General features: G+C 43.2%; 2 protein-coding genes across 2 annotated transcripts in view; one reads left to right on the forward strand and one right to left on the reverse strand.

Annotated features, from left to right (window-relative positions):
* The window catches only part of LOC134451599 (fibronectin type III domain-containing protein 7-like), an 18,515-nt gene extending 18,002 nt beyond the window's left edge, over positions 1 to 513 (reverse strand). Inside the window, exons 1-2 of the mRNA XM_063202103.1 lie at positions 501 to 513; positions 1 to 115 (exon numbers count right to left, since the gene is read on the reverse strand). The exon at positions 1 to 115 is cut by the window's left edge and continues 143 nt beyond it. Of these exons, the coding sequence (XP_063058173.1) occupies positions 1 to 115; positions 501 to 513 (128 nt within the window). The remainder of the gene's footprint in view (positions 116 to 500) is intronic.
* Positions 514 to 1,035: 522 nt separating this feature from the next.
* stxbp3 (syntaxin binding protein 3) lies at positions 1,036 to 19,650 on the forward strand. Its single transcript, XM_063201936.1, has 19 exons — positions 1,036 to 1,116; positions 1,942 to 1,991; positions 2,364 to 2,445; positions 3,826 to 3,902; positions 4,128 to 4,200; positions 4,543 to 4,643; positions 7,799 to 7,944; positions 8,707 to 8,797; positions 9,394 to 9,518; positions 10,409 to 10,507; positions 10,790 to 10,847; positions 11,093 to 11,158; positions 11,783 to 11,863; positions 14,679 to 14,823; positions 15,466 to 15,572; positions 15,977 to 16,081; positions 17,898 to 17,977; positions 18,439 to 18,584; positions 19,035 to 19,650. The coding sequence occupies exons 1-19, from the start codon at positions 1,071 to 1,073 to the stop codon at positions 19,139 to 19,141; spliced, it is 1,785 nt and encodes a 594-aa protein (XP_063058006.1). The 5' UTR covers positions 1,036 to 1,070; the 3' UTR covers positions 19,142 to 19,650.

Raw genomic sequence — 19,650 nt, forward strand, 5'->3', positions numbered from 1 at the left:
GTAATGACTGTGTTCGGGAGAGTGGCTGTGACCATGTAGGAGCTTGCGCCCTCAAATCGACTCCAACGCACCATTATGCTTCTTGATGTTGAGTAGAATACAGATACAGAAATGTCTAGAGCAGAGAGAGGTAGAGACAGACACACAGAGGGATGCACAGATGGACCAATTGAGAACACTCAGTAGAATAAATTAAACATTATCTTTAGGCTATAATATTGATGCTTTTGAAAAGTAGACAAAAATCCCAACATGAAAATGTAATTCTTACCTGTTTGCTGTTGGAAGAAAACAAAGAAAAGGTTTGAATGATCAATTTTGAATTATTTGAATTAACATTTGAATGATCAATTCTTCAACAAAATGATTAACATGGGCCAACAGCCTACACTTTGTCTGAAAATGTTAAGAGTAGGGTTTTTACAGATAAATCACAAGATTATTGTATTGGCCTACCCCTGACACACAAGTTGATAAGAGAAGGACCAGCAACTTCAAACTTCTCCACGCCATTTTCTGATGCATAGTTTCTTCTGTGTGCAGTAGTGGTCCCTGTTGACCTGTTATTTTCTGAACCTACAAGTAATATGATGTCTGAAATACCTACACATAGCTCCTCCCATCAGATTCTCTCAGCCTATCACAGATGGCTGCGCTAAGGTGCGCTTTACACAGGTAATGAGTTTGAATAGCCAAAGTATGTTGCTCTGATATAGCTAAATACCGGTATTAGATTTTTGAAAAAAATCTAGGCCTATTCTCACATTTAGGGAAATTCATTAGGCCTATAATAAAATAGGCCATATAGTAGGCCTAATTATGCCTATCCTTGGCCAGAAGCTGATAGGTTTGATCCATTTGATGGATTTCACATAAATAATCTAAAAGGTGTTTTAAAACTAGCTTTCTGAAAAAAACTTTCGCAAAACGAATTATTAGTGTGGACCAGGCCGACAAAACTCAAGGCTGTGATAAACTCTAGGCTACACACGCCCTTCCACGTCTGTTGATATTGCTCCATGACGTAATATGGGCGGTCCCACGTCCGCTGTCTTTCCCAACTTGACAAGATGGCATCTGGACCAGAACACGGGTTGAAATGGACTGTATGGCAAAGTAAGTTTGAGCACTTTTGTGAGTGTTGTCAGTCAAGTCTTTCAGGAGCGTGTGCATTTGTTAACTCGGCGATGCTTCCTGCTATGTCCCGTGGTGCCCTGACTCAGTTTCAGCAAGTTCTGATGAGTTATGGAACTGTTGCACGAGCAGTTCCAATTTTTCTCATACGGAAGTTTAGGGAGGTATCCCATTTGCCCATTTCACAGCATACAGTCACATATATTTCTAGGCTTTGTCTATACTCGTATGCTGAAATTCAGTTTCACATGGTTGGAAATTCAGTGAAAACTTAACCAGTGTTTTTTAGATTTACGCCAATGTATGCTATCGCTAACTAGCAAGTTCAGCTAACATTAGCTTATCAGTTTTGTTTACTGGGTAGCCAACATAACTCCACAATAAAGGCCTCATATGTTTAAAGTTGTTTTGTTTGACACAGGACACTACCACAATGGGATGGGGTTTTGGCTAACAGTTACGAGGAACCATAAAACGAACACCGGTGTAGTAGTAGGGCTGTTGGTACTTGTGACATGTTCACTGACTGAAACAGACTATGAAAAAGGGAGTCCCTGGCATGACTGATTTGCTCATTTGCACAGGGTGAATTATCTTTTCCCGTTTTGGAGAAAACACACACACACACACACACACACACACACACACACACACACACACACACACACACACACAGCTGTTTTCAGAGGTCACTCTCAGTTATGAGCAACTGCTTCAGTGTAGACAAGGAAGCCCTCTTTTTATTTGTCTAATATGGTAGTCGTAGCTATGTATTACTCCTAATGGTTTCTATGATTTATTTTCTAGGGATAAAGAACAGTATCCTTGAGGACTGTAAGAAGCCGGGGCTATGGAAGGTGAGTGTTATGGCGCATAATGAGTTTGGGTAGGAGTTAATAAACCCCAACTGTTGTCGACATGTAAATTCTTCTCCCCAGTCATTATTCAGGACTCAGTCCCAAAAACACTTGGTCTTTTTGTTTGTCCTCCCACTCCGTATCAGTCTATTGTCCCTTTTGAGTGTACAGACCAGCAGGTAAGCTTTTGATGGATAATCTCTGTGGGCCAATGTTCCCATAAACCAGACCCTATACTGGTAACCGCACCATTGCATTGTAATACACATATTCTCACCTGTCTCCTCAGGGATGCACTTTGTGTGCGTGTCTGTGTCTGTGTCTGTGAGTGTGTGCCACTGTACCGACACTGAACTACTCTCTTTCCCATAGATTCTCATACTGGATCAGTTTACGACGCAGCTGCTGTCTTCCTGCTGCAAGATGTCCGACCTCATGAGCGAGGGCATCACCAGTAAGTTGCACTGCCTTGACAGTTCCTGATTAATCAGGGCTTCCTGGTTTTTACCATCTGAAAATGCATTTGTAAAGCCGCCGTCAACATCTCTGTGATTAAGTTTGATGGCCTTTTGGCCTAACGACACACAAGCACTGACAACATCCAAAGCCGACTCAGAGTTTGTATTGATCCAGTAACCATCCAGAGCCCCACTCTCCCTCTCTCCTCACCCCAGCAGTAGATGCAACTGGAGCGCAGCTCCCTCAGTTTCAGTATTCACTCTAATACACTACAGGGAGTTATTGTTCACTGGGAGGAAATAAATACTCCCTGGCCGCCGCTCCTTACAAAAGTCAGTTTATATACTGATGGTACGTGTGAGACTAATGTGTGTCTCAATGTCTTGTGCATAGAGAACAGATTTATCACCAAGGAAGTGCTTCGATTTGTTGCACTCTGAGCTTAGTGTCAAAAGAAGAGAAGAAGTGGCCTTAGAGCGGGGGGAAAATGAAAATTGACAATGAAAATTCTCACAGTACACTATATGCCTGAAGAAAATACCTGCCCCTAGCTTCATGTGAATAGGTCTTGCTACAGTTTGCATTTGAGGACTCAATCACCTGTAGTGCTTGCCAAGTACTCTGCATAGAACCCAGTCTTCTGTCATGTAAGCCAATATGATAAGGGAAGTAGTTTTTACACTCCATAGTTTCAAATGATGGCGGTATGAGGGGAAACCCTTTCAAGCCGTGGAAAATTCCCACACTTCACAATCCAGTTCCTTCCCTCTGAGACCAATTCGGATTGTATACCCTGTACAGTGAATAGACATGGTGCCTTAAGCAGAGTGAGTCACTGGGATCGTATGATGTGGTCAGTCAGTGCTACAGAGCATGGTTTGAAGAAACAACTTCCTCTGTTACGAATAGTTACCTAACATAGTATTGACCTAACACAGGACCCTAAGCAGACATGATATTTTCTGACTCATGAGCAGGAAAAAAAGGAAGGACACACTCGAGCTGGATGCAATTCAGGAAAAAAAAATATTGAAAAGCCGAAACTAATAAAAGCCAAAGACGGGATGGGAATCGAAACGTTTTTTTTTGGTTTTGAATGATATCCACTGAGTGAAACCATCCAAAAGACAAAGGCACAGACACCACCTTCACGTATTCTATCTGACATTCAAGGAATGTACAAGCTATATTCAGCATTTCAGACCAAGAACCATTGTGTGTTGTTCTGCTGGCAAAAAAACGTTGGCCCAAGTGCCATGCGTGTACCCCCATTAACATGTATGTGTGGCTTGTTGTGAATTTGTGGTGCTGAGCCTCAGATGGGTAACATCGATATTCATATGTGGTATGAAATGCCTGTTCCTGCTCTTTGTAGTTGTGGAGGACCTGTTCAAAATCAGAGAGCCTGTCCCAGAGATGAAGGCCATCTACTTCATTACACCTACTGCAAAGGTATTACTGGAGAACACACACACACACACACACACACACACACACACACACACACACACACACACACACGTGCACAATATATGGAAGTAAAGAAACATATTGTTCTCATCTAATAGTGGTAACTCCTGAAGGTGCCATGTCTGTTACTTGATGAATATGACAATGTTATGAAGACATTACAACAATACTATGGACACACACTGATTGATTGTTCTACTGTTGTAGAGTGTGGAGGCCTTCATCAAAGACTTCAAACCCAAGCCGAAATACAAAGCAGCTTATATCTACTTCACAGACAGTAAGTACAACATGACCGGGCCGGGCGGGGGCATCACTTAAGGCTGTTGCCATACACTCCTAGTGCAGAACATGGATAAGTTATGTGTGTTTCAAAGGAACTAGCGTTTAGCATAAAGGAAATGGAAGGGTTAACAACCAGGTGAAAAACCTTGTGGTTTGTGGTTGTCGTCACTGACACCGTTTGAAGTACTTTTTAAAATGTGGACTGTGATGTATGATTCAGAATTCTGACACAGATATATTTGAAATGCACTCCTCATTTATAGCTACTGTCACCTACTGTATGTTACTCCCAGTTATTCAGCAATCTAACAAAGGTCGTGTCCCGTTTCTCAACCAGACTGTCCTGACGCCCTCTTCAACAAGATTAAAATGGAATGTGCCCGGCACATACGCGTTTGCAAGGAAGTGCACATCTCCTTCCTGCCCCAGGAATCCCAGGTAACCATGCATGTGTGTGAAAACGGCAGTAGTTCGTTGTCTCTGTAGAGTGGCTGCATGTGTGGCCTCTGTCACCTTTGTTTATACTGAAAACTGAAGTCTGAGGCCGTGTTCTGTTTCAAACAGAGACAAAAGACGAAAGTCTGTTGGTTTGTGCATATACTACCTTACATGGGTTTTCCCACCCCACTACACAAAAGCTTAGCCTAGCTGTGTGCGTGCGTGCGTGCGTGCGTGCGTGCGTGCGTCTGTATATCCCGGTGCTGAGTCCGAGAAGAGGATATCGGGCTGTATGACCTGAGGGGTTTTCGAGGAAACAGGATGGACTGCTCTGCTGTTCGCTCTCTGGGGGCTGGAGGGCTGTGCCTTTTGCCCAACCTCTTTGCTGTTTATCTCGTGAAAAAGGAAGAAGGCTTTTTCCCCCTTTGTGTGGCATACTTCTGGATGATGTTAAAAATGAAAAGGGCTTTGTGAGAGAGAGTGGATGGCTGACTGCGAAATAATTTATGGCTCCAGAGTAACTGTTGAAAGAGGCACTTCATATAGGACAAGAGGCTGGAAATGAGATCTGGTCTGTGGCTCAATCACAGTGGTGATTTCAGGAGGGTATTACCCTACAAAGGCAAAGTACAGTAACTACATACTTTGTCAAAATTGAGTTATGACTGAAAATGGTATTCATTACATGTCCTTTATCTTGTCACAAAGCCTTATGGTCCAAATGTGTCCCATTTTAGAGATATTGCGGTCAAATTCACAGTAACTAAAATATCCAACCTAATACCAAGGCTTTGAAGGCATTTTCTCAGTTTCAATGTTGCTGTAGTTACTGCACTTTGCCTTTATAGGGCAATTATAAAAGATTAAATAAAGCTTCATGATATCTTACACAACAGGACTCACAATCTTCTGCTGTGAAGTGCAGTGTTGAGCTTAAGTCATGATGAAATTACAGGGATCAGTACAATAAGCACCTTGACTTAAAATGAGAAGCATTGTTATTATTTTGAACCATAGCAGAGCTGTTGCTTGCATTGTCTGAATTGCTTGACTTCAGAGGTCTGTAATGGCACAGCTATAGATGTGCGTGTGTTCGTGCGTGCATGCTCAGGGAATATATTTACCTGTAGAACTACTAGAGGACTTTACTGGAGGACTATACTGCCGTACAAAGGCAAAAAGCAGAAGCGAAAGGGAGTTTTTCCTCACCCCTGATGTCACCAGGGGCCGCATCTGAGCGCCCAATCTCTGGGAGACTATCTATGACTTATGTTAGGCCCAGCCACTATGGATCTTACGCATTTAAGAATCCTGGTCCTAACCTACGTTGAGCTTATGACTCTACAATCTCTATCTATCTCTTCTTCCTCTGCCTTCCTGCTATTTCTGCCTCTCCTCTATACCTCTCCTTTTAAATCCATCTCTAACAATGATGTTTTTCCCATTTGTTAAGCACTTTGAGTTACAGTTACATGCCTTGTGATACAGTGCTATACAAATGCAATTACTATTATTATTATAATAATAGTAAAAATTGATTTTAGACTGGAAACGGTCTTTTTATAACACTTTCATCTTGTGGCAAAGCTTTATGGTCCAAATGTGGCTCGTTCTAGAGATATTGCCTTGTCAAATAGTAGTCTGTTGTGGGTCTGCTGCAGCATGCCATTTGAAGAGGTGAACAAAGCTCAGATTTTTTCCCCTAGCTGTTTTAAAATGTTGAGGACTGGTGTTAGCATGTCCCCTGTCTGTTTGGGTGCATGGATATATGTGGATGTGAAAGCCCGATTTAAAGTGGAACAGAAACATACGTAAGGCTAGGCTATGGCCGCAATTACAGTATTTGGGCAGTCATGGGTAAGCGGTTAGGGCGTCAGACTTGTATCCCAAAGGTTGCCGGTTCGACTCCAGACCTGCCAGGTTGGTGGGGGGGAGTAATCAACCAGTGCTCACCCCCATCCTCCTCCATGACTGAGGTAAACCTGAGCGTGGTGCCATCCCGCCGCACTGCTCCCTAGGGGCGCCATTGAGGGCTGCCCCCTTGCACGGGTGACGCATAAATGCAATTTCGTTGTGTGCAGTGGAATGCTGTGTCATAATGACAATGGGAGTTGGAGTTTCCCAATGGGCTTTCACTTTCATTTGTCGATTAATGTGCAGCAAAATGCGTCCCCATAATTGTTTTACTTGACCTCCATGACATAGCATAAAGTCATTGGAGGAGATACTTGTGTCACAAGTTAAAGCGTGTTAACATATGTTATTAGTCATGTCAACTATGTGAGCAGCCTATGTGTATCATGCTTGATGTGTGTAGATTGCTGATATAGGTAATGTATCTGTGCTCTACTTTGGCAATAATGGCATAATTAATCTCCACTAGTATTAGGTGTTGTGTTGCTCACATGTGCTCTCCCTTAAGCTAGATTTATGCTTAGGACGCATAGGCTCTGCGTCCGTCCGTTTTCTGTCTATGCGAGTCCACGCCCCCCTCTCAGAGGCTCTGCGCCCGTTGTCGAGCGCCTCGAAAAAATTCTAACTATCCGTCGGACGGACGCGGAGTACGCAGACAAAAAGGCGCTATAATTGGTCGTCTCGCTACTTCCTTGTTCTGTTCTTGTGGCAGCGCAATGCCAGTAGTTTGCGAGAGCAGATCTGTATTCTGTTAAAAACTTTATTAATGCCTTGTGTGTAAATACACGAAGCTACAAGCTAAGTAACAAACAATGCATCAGTTGAACACTCGTGGCACAATGCCTGCGGTTTTACTACCTTTCCTCCAGCGAATGTAAACACACAGCGGCAGAATCAACTGTCTTTACATGCTTGCATTTTCTGCTCGTGAAAACAGACTGGGTATGTCAAATACAAATAATGATACAGTGCATTGCCTTTGCAATTTGTGTGAAAATACCTAGCTAACCGGGATAGAAAGCAACATTGCTTAATAATGACCGCAGTGCTTACAATGTAGTGAAAGTAGCCTAATCGCGCAATTTCAAATGTGGCTCGCGACGAGACCTCGGACCTCGCAGAACTCGCAGATGCATGAATACAATGTTGGTTCGTGGCCACTCCCACGCGAGTTTTGACGAGCGCAGTTGCAGAAGTCTAATCTGACCTTTATGCTCAACTGTCTACTTATTCTGTTGTAGGTGTTCACCTGCAACAACCCTGCAGCCTTCAAGAGCGTGTACAGCCCGCACAGTGAGGATCGGGGCAAGATGCTGGAGACTCTAGCTGACCAAATCGTCACTCTCTGCGCCACGCTGAAAGAGAACCCAGGCATCAGATACAAGAAGTGAGCCACACTGTGCCTTCTGCCTGCACACACGCTACCCCTCCAACTCTCCACTGTGTTTCTCACTCACTCACTCACTCACTCACTCACTCACTCACTCACTCACTCACTCACTCACTCACTCACTCACTCACTCACTCACTCACTCACTCACTCACTCACTCACTCACTCACTCACTCACTCACTCACTCACTCACTTCAATCCAATTCAATTCGAGTATACTTCATTGGCATGCCTGTTTGTATAGTGTCAGTATTTCCAAAGCTTACAGAGTACATTAATATAACAATATTAAAAGGCATTTAAGAACATTTTTCACAAGAATATCAGGAACATATAGTATACGCACACTGCACACTCACACACACGCTCACATGCACACATAACCACACACACACACACATGCCTGCAGTGCATGCACAGGCCTGCACACACATGCTTGTGTGTGCGCGCGCACGCACACACACACACACACACACACACACACACACACACACACACACACACACACACACACACACACACACACACACACAAACAAACACTGCACAGTTTATACATCTTGACTTAATTAGTTTCATAGTCCAACTTTTCTAGAATCTGTAACTTTGAATACCACCTACAGTAGATTCAGTGTGATTAGGGTGGATGCCTTGTTTTGTTAAGTGCAGGAGTTGGTGGTAGAGGCATTTTTATTCTCTATGCTGTTGGTCATTGCGCTTTCTAACCACGGTTATTGTTATTTTGTTCTGTGCTTCAGAGATTCCACGGTGCAGTATGCTAAGCAGTTGGCTGAGATGGTGGACCGCAAGCTGGAGGAGCACTACCGACTAGACATCAACTCAAAGAAGGTCAGTAGACCTGGATGAATGTGGCTGTGATATGTGTGGTTGGGTTTGTGAGGTTTGTGAAGTGTATTTGTGTGTGTATGTCTGTGATTGGACCACATGTGTAAGTTATTTTCTAAACTTTTTATTTTAATCATTTATTGCTTCAAATTACAAGGAATGCTCAATTTCATGTACTTGTCACAATGGCAAATAAAAAGAGAGTCTATATTCTATACCTCACCTTCAGTTCCTCACCACCTTGGCATCCCATAGGTACTGATCAGTATAACACTTCCAACATCATCACTCCACATCAGTCACTCTGTAGTGCTCTGACTATGGTTCAGAATGAGCTTTTATTGATTTGTTTAAGTCTACACTTACTTGAAGAAAGAATGTAACTATGGTAGATTTTTAGCTCTCTACATACATCCAACACATGGCATGTAGTGCTATACTGTACACACGGTGCAATAAATGCAATAGACGATGTCTACAGAGGCAAAGCCAGACCCTCTGTTGTAATTAAAAGGAGGTACGCCGGTCTGGTTTTGCTAGGCATAGTCTACTCTATCCAGATTGTAACTTGGTTGTGTTGTGTGACTATATGACCTCAGGAGAAGACCCAGTCCCAGCTGCTCATTGTGGATCGAGGTTTCGACCCTGTGAGTCCGGTTGTACATGAGCTCACCTACCAGGCCATGGCGTACGACCTGCTGCCCATCGAAAAAGACACATACAGGTACGTTTAGTTAGTGTTGGACAGACCATTGGCACAGGAGGCGGCCAATAGAGTTTGCTAACGGTAGGGCACTGGGTTACTAAGCTAGGGACCTGGGTTTGATTCCGGCCCGGGTCATTTGCCGATCCTTCCCCATCTGTCTCTCCCTTCTCGTTTCCTGTCTCTCCTCCACTGTCCTGTCAAACCTAAAGGCAAAAGCCCTAAAAAAAAAATGGTAACACTTTATTTTAGGGATACATCTATTAGCACTAACAGATACAATGTTCCTGTTAAAGTAACTTGTAAGGCATGTACAAAGCAAAATCAAACATTTGTTAGGCATGTATTCGCAAATGTCTTGTTCATGCACAATAAGGGATTTATTACCAATTTAACCTTAGTAAGGACCTAGTAGGCCTTAGCATTTGCTTTGTACATGCCTTAAAAGTTACTTATGCAGGCATTAACATTGTATGTATTAGTGCTAATAGATTTATCCATAAAATAAAGTGTTACCAAAAAAAAAATATATATATATATATATATATATATATATATATATATATATATATATATATATATATATATATATATATATATAAGGACTGAGGTATGCACAGGACTGAGGTATGAGGTATGCACAACGAGACGGCTGATTTACCCCACGTAGCTCTACAGAAGTTCTGTACAAAGAGAGGAATGCTTAGAGTGACACATGCAAAGAGCAATGTTATCAGTAATCTTTGCCTTGCATTAACTTGCATGCGTTGTGTAATACAGGGCAGCATGTCAAAATGGAAGGCTTGTGGATGGGACGCGTTTCTTCACACATGTAATTAAGAGCCTGTAAAGTGTGACATCATAGGTTTTTTTGTTTGTTTTTTCTCTCTCTCTCTCTCTCTCTCTCTCAGGTACAAGATGAAGGATGGCACGGAGAAGGAGGCTCTGCTGAATGAGAGCGATGAGCTGTGGGTGCGGCTACGACACATGCACATCGCACAAGTCACAGAGTGAGTGGCCATCCCAGCACTCTCATTGGCCAACGCGGTCACATGACACAACACTATTCAACTGAAGTGGGCAGATAGAGTGGCAACCCCATCATCTTAGAGCAGTGTGGAAGTGGAAGAGATATTTTATTGATCTTGAAAGAAATGAAGAGAGTGAAAGTCCTTGTCATTGATTAGCGTGATCATGTGGCACGTCACTGGACACAAAATCTTCAGAGAAAGAGTTGTTGTTGCCGTGTTGTCATTGATTTTTGCCATAACCAGTTGATCTAATATCCCCAGGCAAATCCCCAAACTGGTCAAAGAGATATCAGCCAGCAAGAAGACGCCAGATGCAAAGGTCTGACCAACTCTTCTAATCAATTGTTTACTTCCTTCATCACACATTCACCTTACTACATTGTTCATTATTTTGACTTACCGGTATTATACATTATTTATATGTAATCCTCCTTGTAGTAAAGCTGGCTAAGTAATATGCTCATCTCTTATTTCTTCTCTCTCTCTCTCTCTCTCTCTCTCTCTCTCTCTCTCTCTCTCTCTCTCTCTCTCTCTCTCTCTCTCTCTCTCTCTCTCTCTCTCTAGATCTCAATAGGAGGCCTAGCCAATCTAATGAAGAAGATGCCGTCCTTTCGCAAGCAAGTATCCCAGGTATGTAAAACCTGGCATTTTAGGTGTGAGTGAAAGCAAGCGCACTAACATTTTTTTAAAATATTATTTAGTAGCATGACACACAGTCGGATGTTCTGATTGTGAGGCACTGATGATGGCTCAAGCCAATTGTTTCAACAATAAATATACTGACCCAGTTGCTCACACCAGAAGGCCTTTTCTTTATTATTATTATTTTTTTTTTTAAGCAGTTTTGAGCTGAGTCCACTTCCCAATATGCCAGAAGGCCTTTTCTTTATTATTATTATTTTTTTTAAGCAGTTTTGAGCTGAGTCCACTTCCCAATAGGCATTTCCCATATGCGTAGGCTGGTACCAGTTCATGAGTTTGCTGGAGGATTTGGTCTCATCTTTTCTTTCGTCCTTCCTCAGTGTATGTATGTAGAGGAGCGTATATGTGTAGGAGTGTACCGTATATCGCTAGATGTGTGTGGATCTTTATGTGTATGAGTAAATTGTGTCTATGTATTCTATATGAAGATGTGAACCATGAAGAACTAGCTAATGTCGAACCTGATAGGACTGTCCTGTCTGATGTGGTGAAAACAAATATCCCGGACCATAAAGAATCTAATCTAATCTTCTTTGTCCGTGTAACACACAGAAAACGGTGCACTTGAACTTGGCTGAAGACTGTATGAACTGCTACCAAGGGAAAATCGACAAGCTGTGTCAGGTGGAACAGGTAGGCTGCTGTTTTCTCTCTTCCTTCCTCTATCCCCCTCTCCCTCTCTTCCTCTGTTCTTCTGTCCTGTTCTCCTTTTCTTTCTATCTGCCTCTCTCCCTTTCTCCAGTTTCCACCTCCCTTCTTCCTACCGCTGGGCTTGTCAGTAAAGCGTCATTGAATGGAAAAATGAATTCCACCCAACATTGAAATGCACCCTACGCTAACTTTTACCATGCCTTGCTGACTCTTGATTCCTCTACACAACTTTACTTATTCCATAACTTCTTTTGTAAGTCGCATTGAAATAGAGTGTAATTGTTAAGTGTTGAATCTTAGCAGGTAAATGGGTCATGAGGGCAACGGCTTAAAAGTCCCACCTTCAGGTCAGAAACCGAATAGTCTGACCCATCTGGCTGCCTACCTGTTTTAAGATAAAATCTCTCATTACTTTTCCGTGTTGTGTGTGTATTTGTGTGTGCGTGCCTGTGTGTGTACGCATGTGTGTGTGTGTGTGTGTGTGTGTCTTCTGTGTTTTATTCAAAGGGAGAGCAAGAAATCAAACTCTCTCCGCTTGCGGAAGAGACAATCAGGTGTGAAGCGAGGGCTAATTAGTCTGTGTGTGATGGATGGATGGATAGATGTCGTGGCAGAAGTGTGTTGTTGTCTTGTCACTAGTGACCTACATGGACATGCAGTCATGTCTGCCTTTGTCCCACAGGACTAGAGGGGACTAAACAATTTCACACTGGGCCCCAGGACAAAACACTTATGCCGGCCCCCACATACACCATGCCAAGGTCAAAATAAGCCCCTCCCTCCCACCTCCAATATGGCAGGGCTCTGCCCCCCCTTCCCCCCTCAGAGCCAGGTCCCTGAATGACAGTTTGGTGTGACATGCTTTTCCCCCTTCAGGCACTTGAGCCAGAGAATAGTATATAAGAGTGAGATAAAGCAGGCGGGTTCTTTTCCGGTATCCACTTTACGTCGGGTGAACGCCCCTTTATGCCCCGTGTACATCAAGCGCTACCAACGCGACCGGGTAGCTGGGGTGGTTGAAGAAGTTTCGCCATGAATTCGTTTTATTCGCTCTGGATGCTGCACTGACATGTTTGATTCAGCTAATCACATAACAGCTCTGTCTTGACAGCCTGGGACATTCCTCGATATGAACGTTCCGATTGGTTTTCGCCGAACAGCGTCATAGCGAATTCGCTTAAGATTAGCTTGAGTTTAATCGTCAAAAGTCGCCCTGGTCGCTCAAGAAGCTTCGCCCCTGGCGAATTCGCTCCGGTAGCGCTGGTCGCGCACCCTCCATAGAGAATGAATGACTTCCGTCGCTTCATTCGCGTTGGTCGCTCCCGATGTACACGGGGCATTAGGAGACCTTCGATTAGGAGACCTTCGGAGTCTTGAAGTAGAGAATAAATGGAGTCCCCTTAGCGCTGTAGATGGCGGTAGCGCACGTCTTGTGCAAACACCATGAAAAGAGAAGAAGAAGGAGGGACAACGCCCCCTTAGGAGACCAAATTTTGAGCACACGCTTTTGCATTGAGTGGGCTTGTTTGGATTCCTCTTTATTATATATCCAACCGCTTTGCTTGAGCTGTGCTATTGCCACTCTGTAGAACACCATGATGGCCATGTTTGACCCATGTTACACCCCACCCAACCCCTTACACAGAACATTCCTGCTCTAAAAGAGGAAGACATGCACACAAGCAGGCAGGCAGGGAAAACTGTGAGCTTCTGGTTGTTTTTTTTAATTAACATATTATTATTCTATATATTTTTGACTTGCCACGGAAAATAAAACGGGAGGCGGGGGAAACATAGTAAACAATAGTTAATAAAAATGTGCAGAAACGCATATTGCATCTGGAGTATGGGAGCGGGAAAAGCATGTCAGTAGGATGCGTCTCCTTGTCATGATGTACTTCTCTATCATAGGGACAGTGTGTTTATGTATGTAACAGTATGTAGCTTATGATCTTGCTGTCTAGCACTGGCCTAATTTACGGTAATCCCTCATCACATGTATTGTGGTGTGTGTTGGTGATGTGTAGGTATGGTGGTAGGCATGGATGTGGAAGGGCAGAACGTTAATCATGTGTGTTTTGGAATGTGTCATTTAGGACCTAGCAGTGGGTATGTATGGGGAGAAGGTTGATCATATTCTAGGGCAGAAGGTTCATACTATGTGTTGTGTTGATATGTACTGTATTGTGTTGTGTTGTCTTAAGCACCTGGCAGTAGGTATGGATGTGGAACCGACTGGTAATATGTATTATCTTATACTATGTTGTCAGAAGGTTTATCATATTTGTTTTGTAATGTGTCAGTCTTTAGACCTAGGTATGGATGTGGAGAAGGAGAAGGTTTGGCATATGCATTGCATTGTATTATGTTGTATTTAGGACCTGGTGGTGTGTGTGGATGTGGCAGGGTAGAATGTTGATCTGTGTTTGTATTGTAATGTGTCTTTAGGGCCTAGCGGTTGGTATGGCTGTGGAATGGACTGTTGATATCTTATGTATTGCATTGAGTAGAGTAGAGTAGAGTAGAGTAGAGTAACTTTATTGATCCCCAGGGGGAAATTCAGGTATCCAGTAGCTTACATAAATACACAAATACACAAATGCCCACATGGACATTTCAAGACACAAATAACGCAGGAATAGTCAGGGAGGGGAAAATAAAATAAAATAGTAAAGATAAAAAATGTACAAAAAGATAATTGTGCAAAAAGACATTCTGTGAGTTGGGATAGACTAATGCAGAAAACATACTCTGAAACATACTCTGATTGTGTTGTACTGTATTGCATTGTCTTCAGGACCTGGCGGTGGGTATGGACGTGGAAGGGCAGAAGGTAAAGGACCCGATGAGGACCCTCCTGCCAGTGCTGCTGCCCCCTAAGGACAGATACACCAAGCACGACAAGATACGCGCTGTGCTACTCTACATTTTCAGCCTCAACGGTGAGTGTTTGTGGGTCAAGTGTTCGAGTGTTTTATAGGAGTTTGATGGTTATTTAGATGTGCATGTTAACATGTGCCCAGAAGCTAATTTGTGGTAATTATAAGTATTAAACAGTATTTTTGCAAACTATGAAGATCATATTAGCCTCTGTTTAATTCTTCAATAAAATCTCGTTAAAAAATTAGCACAAATAGTCTGAAACAAGAGGGTTTTTTATCTCCAATTGTCAGTGTTGGAATATGCGTTTAAAGGGAAAGTGAAAGCCCAACTGGGAAACTCCAACTCCCATTGTCATTGTGACACAGCACTCCACAGCACACAAGTGTTCACTGCACACTGCACACAACGAAATTGCGTTTATGCTTCACCGGTGCAAGGGGGCAGCCCCCAATGGCGCCCCAAGGGAGCAGTGCGGTGGGACGGTACCATGCTCAGGATGGGGGAGAGCACTGGTTAATTACCCCCCCCACCAACCTGGCTGGTCGGGAGTCAAACCGGCAACATTTGGGATAAAAGTCTGACGCCCTAACCGCTTATCCATGACTTACCCATTTGTACGGTATTTTTGATGTCATTTTTTATGCCTGCACGTCGAATGTATGTTTAATATAATGTTCCATCCGTATGTGTTTGTGCCGTAGGGACCACGGAAGAGAACCTGAACAAGCTGATCGAGCATGTGGAGATCACCGGAGAACAGGACTACATCCTCAACTGGAAGGAGCTGGGGGTGCCCATCATCAACTCTGTACGTTACATTACACTTATGGTAGACTTACTCAAACGTTACACGACTGTTACACCGACATGGTAGTGTACTAGGGATGTACTGATGATTTGAAGGTTTTGCTGAGTACCAAATCCGCTGCTTAATATTTAGCTGAATGCTTTAATTTTAAAAATGATAATTTTCAGTTCTTTGCAACACTACAAACACGTAATAATTCAAAGCAGTTGGAAAAGTGCATAATTGAAGTTTTTCTTTTTAAAACAAATACTGTTATCATTGGAAGGTTCATTCAAAAACATTTGATTTGTACTCTAATGGCTGATGACTTGAGGCGGTGTCCAGTATATTAAAGAGTAAGTTGTTAAGTAAGTAGACTGCGAGCGTGTGCTGAGTGTCTGATGGCTCTCTGTGTGCCCCTGCAGCCGGGCCTGCTGTCCATGTTCCGCAAGTCATCCAGGAGAGACCGCTCTCAGGACGGCATGTACAGCGTGTCACGATGGACACCAGTCATCAAAGACATCATGGAGGTACACAGTCAATGCACGCACACACACACGCACACACGTACACTCTCACTCACACAGATTTTTACTCTCTTATACTGCACTGTAATGAAATGTAATTAAAAAATGTGAATCTTAAATGCTACACGGATCCATTGACTTTCACTAGCTTAGCGACATATTCCCTCTTTTAACTCGTCTTAAAGCAAGACAACGCTTAACATGAAAAATAAGACACTTTACCACCTTTATAAACCCCAGCCAATGATTTTAACTGTATTAAGCCCCAAAATAGTGGCACACCCCTTTAACTCTTGAATCACTTGTATACGTGCTCTTCACTTTAGCCTTTAATGTTGCCGGTTTACAAGAAGTATAGAATACATGGCCCATATCATATACAGAATCATGATGCACACTTTTAGTTAACTTTTTTTAGTCAGACCTCACACACACATCCCAGTTAACGAAAAGGTATAGTCATTTCGTGTGTGTGTGTGTGTGTGTGTGTGTGTGTGTGTGTGTGTGTGTGTGTGTGTGTGTGTGTGTGTGTGTGTGTGTGTGTGTGTGTGTGTGTGTGCGTGTGTGCGTGTGTGCGTGTGTGCGTGTGTGTGTGTTCATATGTACATGCCCTGTAGTATAGGGGAGGGAAGAGACCGAGGGCTTTAGCTATCTGGGTCGCCCTGCTAGGTTACACCCCATGGGTTTTAGAACAAGGAGCTGTAGCATATACCTTATTGTCTATTTTATGGTGTGTGTTTGCGTGTGAGGTACTATAACAGGCATGTCCTTGTGTGTGTTTAAGAGTCACAAATAGTCAGTGTACTTATTGTAAGCTGCCGAGCCTTATTGAGATTGTGATGTTGGAATTGAAATGAGAATTTTGGATATTCCCTTGAAAGAGGGGGATATGCAGGCACATTGACTGATTGGGCAGATCAGAGTGGTAGGCTGTACACTGCCATGTATTGTGTGATGGTCATGGTTATAGTTCCCTAGGTCAAAGCCATTACTGGAGTGAGGGAGAGAGATCTGTTATCGGGTCCCCAGGACAAAGAAGGGAGTGGGTCTCTGCACAGAGTCTTTTGTTGTGAACAGGAAGGGTTAAACCTTTATACTGAAGGAAGTAAACACGCTACATTCCTCTAGTCGTATCTGCAAAGACCCCGCTGTGCATTTACACGCTCATTGTCTCAGAATGGAGTGGAGATTTTGTTTAATTGAATATGATATGCCCAGGGGTTTTGAATGGCCTGTGGTCTTAACTGGCTGTGTTTTTTGTTTTCTGTTGGGTTGTCCAGAATAGATTTTGTTGAATTGGGTATTGCATGCTGGTTGGCAATGGTCGTATGGGTTTTTAATAGTTAAAATAGTTCAATGACTTCGCTGGCTAAGTTTACTCAGAGTAAATAGTAACTTATCCATTCATCCATAGAGGGGAACCTTTGGTCTAACTCTTTTAACATACCTAGGTCAAGGGTCTCTTCTGCTTCTAAACTTTCTTCGGAATTAACACTTCAGACTGACTAAACCAACATACCTTGGGAATAACCTGCTTTCTGGAAGATCCCACTGGATTATATATCATTGTTTGCCAATGAAATATACTGTAGGTATTAACTTTGAGTGCCTGTTCCACCTAGCTTCGTATTGTTTTCAATTTTTTAAATCGATGATTACCAGCCCCAGTTGCAGGCAGCTCTCCTACTTAACATTTTTCACGTTTTTGTGACTGTTGTGACTGATGCGTTTTGGTTGTGTGCTGTTGTGACGTGTTGTGACTGTGTGTTGTGTCCTGACTGTGTGCTGTGCTGTGTTGTGTTGTGTGTGTGTGTGTCAGGATGCCGTGGATAATAAGCTGCAGGACTGGCCCCATGTGTCCGGAGCGCCCACAGCCTGGAACGGCTCTCGAGCAGTCAGGTGACTCCACTCATGCCATTTTCTCCTTTTTTATTTACTGCTGTAGTAGTTGTCTTATTTAGTGTTCCTCCTCAGTAGTGCCTCTGCGGATCCTCTTGAAATCCAGACTCTGCATCTCGGGGGGTCAACCTCCTAATAAATAACTTGAAATTCATAGACATGTGTGAAGAAATCAATGACCAGATTAATTGTCAGTGTCACCCTCTTTCCGGTCCCGTGCCTCTCCCAACTGAGATCTTACCGACTTGTTCGCTGTGTCTCTGAAGTGCTCCACAGAACCCCTAAAAGCAAGATGCCACCCCCATTTCAAGGGGTTAACCTTGAAACGAAACCTTTTAAATACATTTTCCAATTTATTTTAATCTTTTCAATGTTAATAATCATCATGGAAAATGGTAACTAAGTTCATCTCTCTCTCTCTCTCTCTCTCTCTCTCTCTCTCTCTCTCTCTCTCTCTGCAGTGCTCGTCAGAAGCACAAGACCTCTGCGGACGACCACCACGGCAGCTCCAAGCTCATCGTCTTCATCCTGGGTGGAGTCAGCTTCTCGGAGATGCGCTGCGCCTACGAGGTCACTCAGGCCACCAAAGGCTGTGAAGTCTTCATAGGTATCCCTTTCCTCACTTACTTTTTTCATTTTATGGGAATTGTAATCACTTGTGTGTCCGCACTGAAGATGGAGCTGCTTTCAATTTTGTTCATGTGTAAAGCGACATTCTATAGTAACTTAAATAGTATGTGCATTGCAGCAGTCTATTCTGTAAGTGCCTCTCCTGTACAGCCTTTTCAACTGCCTCAATCTCACGCTTCCCTCTGGCGTTGGGTCGTCACTTATGTAGCTTCTCCCTAACATGAGTGGCTCAATTGAGGTCGAATCGCATCTCTTTGTTCTGTGTTCAGAGTTCCAGCTGAGAATTGCCTGCCCCCTCCTCTCCATTTAAGCTATAGACATAGTTAGTCACCTTAAGAGCCCACTCATATTTCCGAGGTATGCACAAAGGAATGATCTAAAAACTGCCTCTCTTGTCTCTCTCTCTCTATCGCTGTCTTTTTCCCAGGGTCCTCCCACATTCTGACCCCGACAAGTCTGCTTCACGATATTGAGCGCCTGAATTCACTACCCAAGCAACAGTTCACTATTGAGAATGAGAAGAGCAGCCTCTAAGGACCATAATGTGCTATGGTGCACTGCAACTTCTAACCCCGACCTCTCCTCTCCTCCCCTCTCCTCTCCTCCCTGCCCAGCACATTTTCTCCTCCTCCACAGAGGGACTGAAGGGAATCATTATTGCACGATCACTGTTGTATCTTAGCTCTTTGAAAACCATTACCTTGTACTATTACACATAACCTGTGCCTATTATTTAAATGCGTTAGAGATTTGCGATCAATGAGACTGACTGACTGAGTGTCTGTGGCTGTTGTAAGAGTCACAATGTACTGTGTTTGTCCTACGGGTGGAAAAAACCCCCACAGAGTTGCTGTACTGCCTTACTGGAGTGGTATGCTATATAAACTTGTACATATTGTATGTATGTCACTACTGTTAACCCGCCTTACTGATCCCCAGTATGTTTTATGTCGTGGCCAATTATGTAACTGCCACAGAGTGTTTTTAACAAAGCTGATAATTGAACAACTGACAAAATAAATGGATGAAGTGGTTCAATGGCA

Source organism: Engraulis encrasicolus, chromosome 6 (assembly GCF_034702125.1).
Source record: "Engraulis encrasicolus isolate BLACKSEA-1 chromosome 6, IST_EnEncr_1.0, whole genome shotgun sequence".
Lineage (NCBI taxonomy): Eukaryota > Metazoa > Chordata > Actinopteri > Clupeiformes > Engraulidae > Engraulis > Engraulis encrasicolus.

Coding starts and splice junctions, on each gene's coding strand:
- stxbp3 (XM_063201936.1), top strand. CDS start 1,071: ATGGCATCTGGACCAGAACACGGGTTGAAATGGACTGTATGGCAAA. Junction 10,848..11,092: donor AGAAGACGCCAGATGCAAAG/GTCTGACCAACT, acceptor CTCTCTCTCTAG/ATCTCAATAGGAGGCCTAGC. Junction 17,978..18,438: donor AACGGCTCTCGAGCAGTCAG/GTGACTCCACTC, acceptor CTCTCTCTGCAG/TGCTCGTCAGAAGCACAAGA.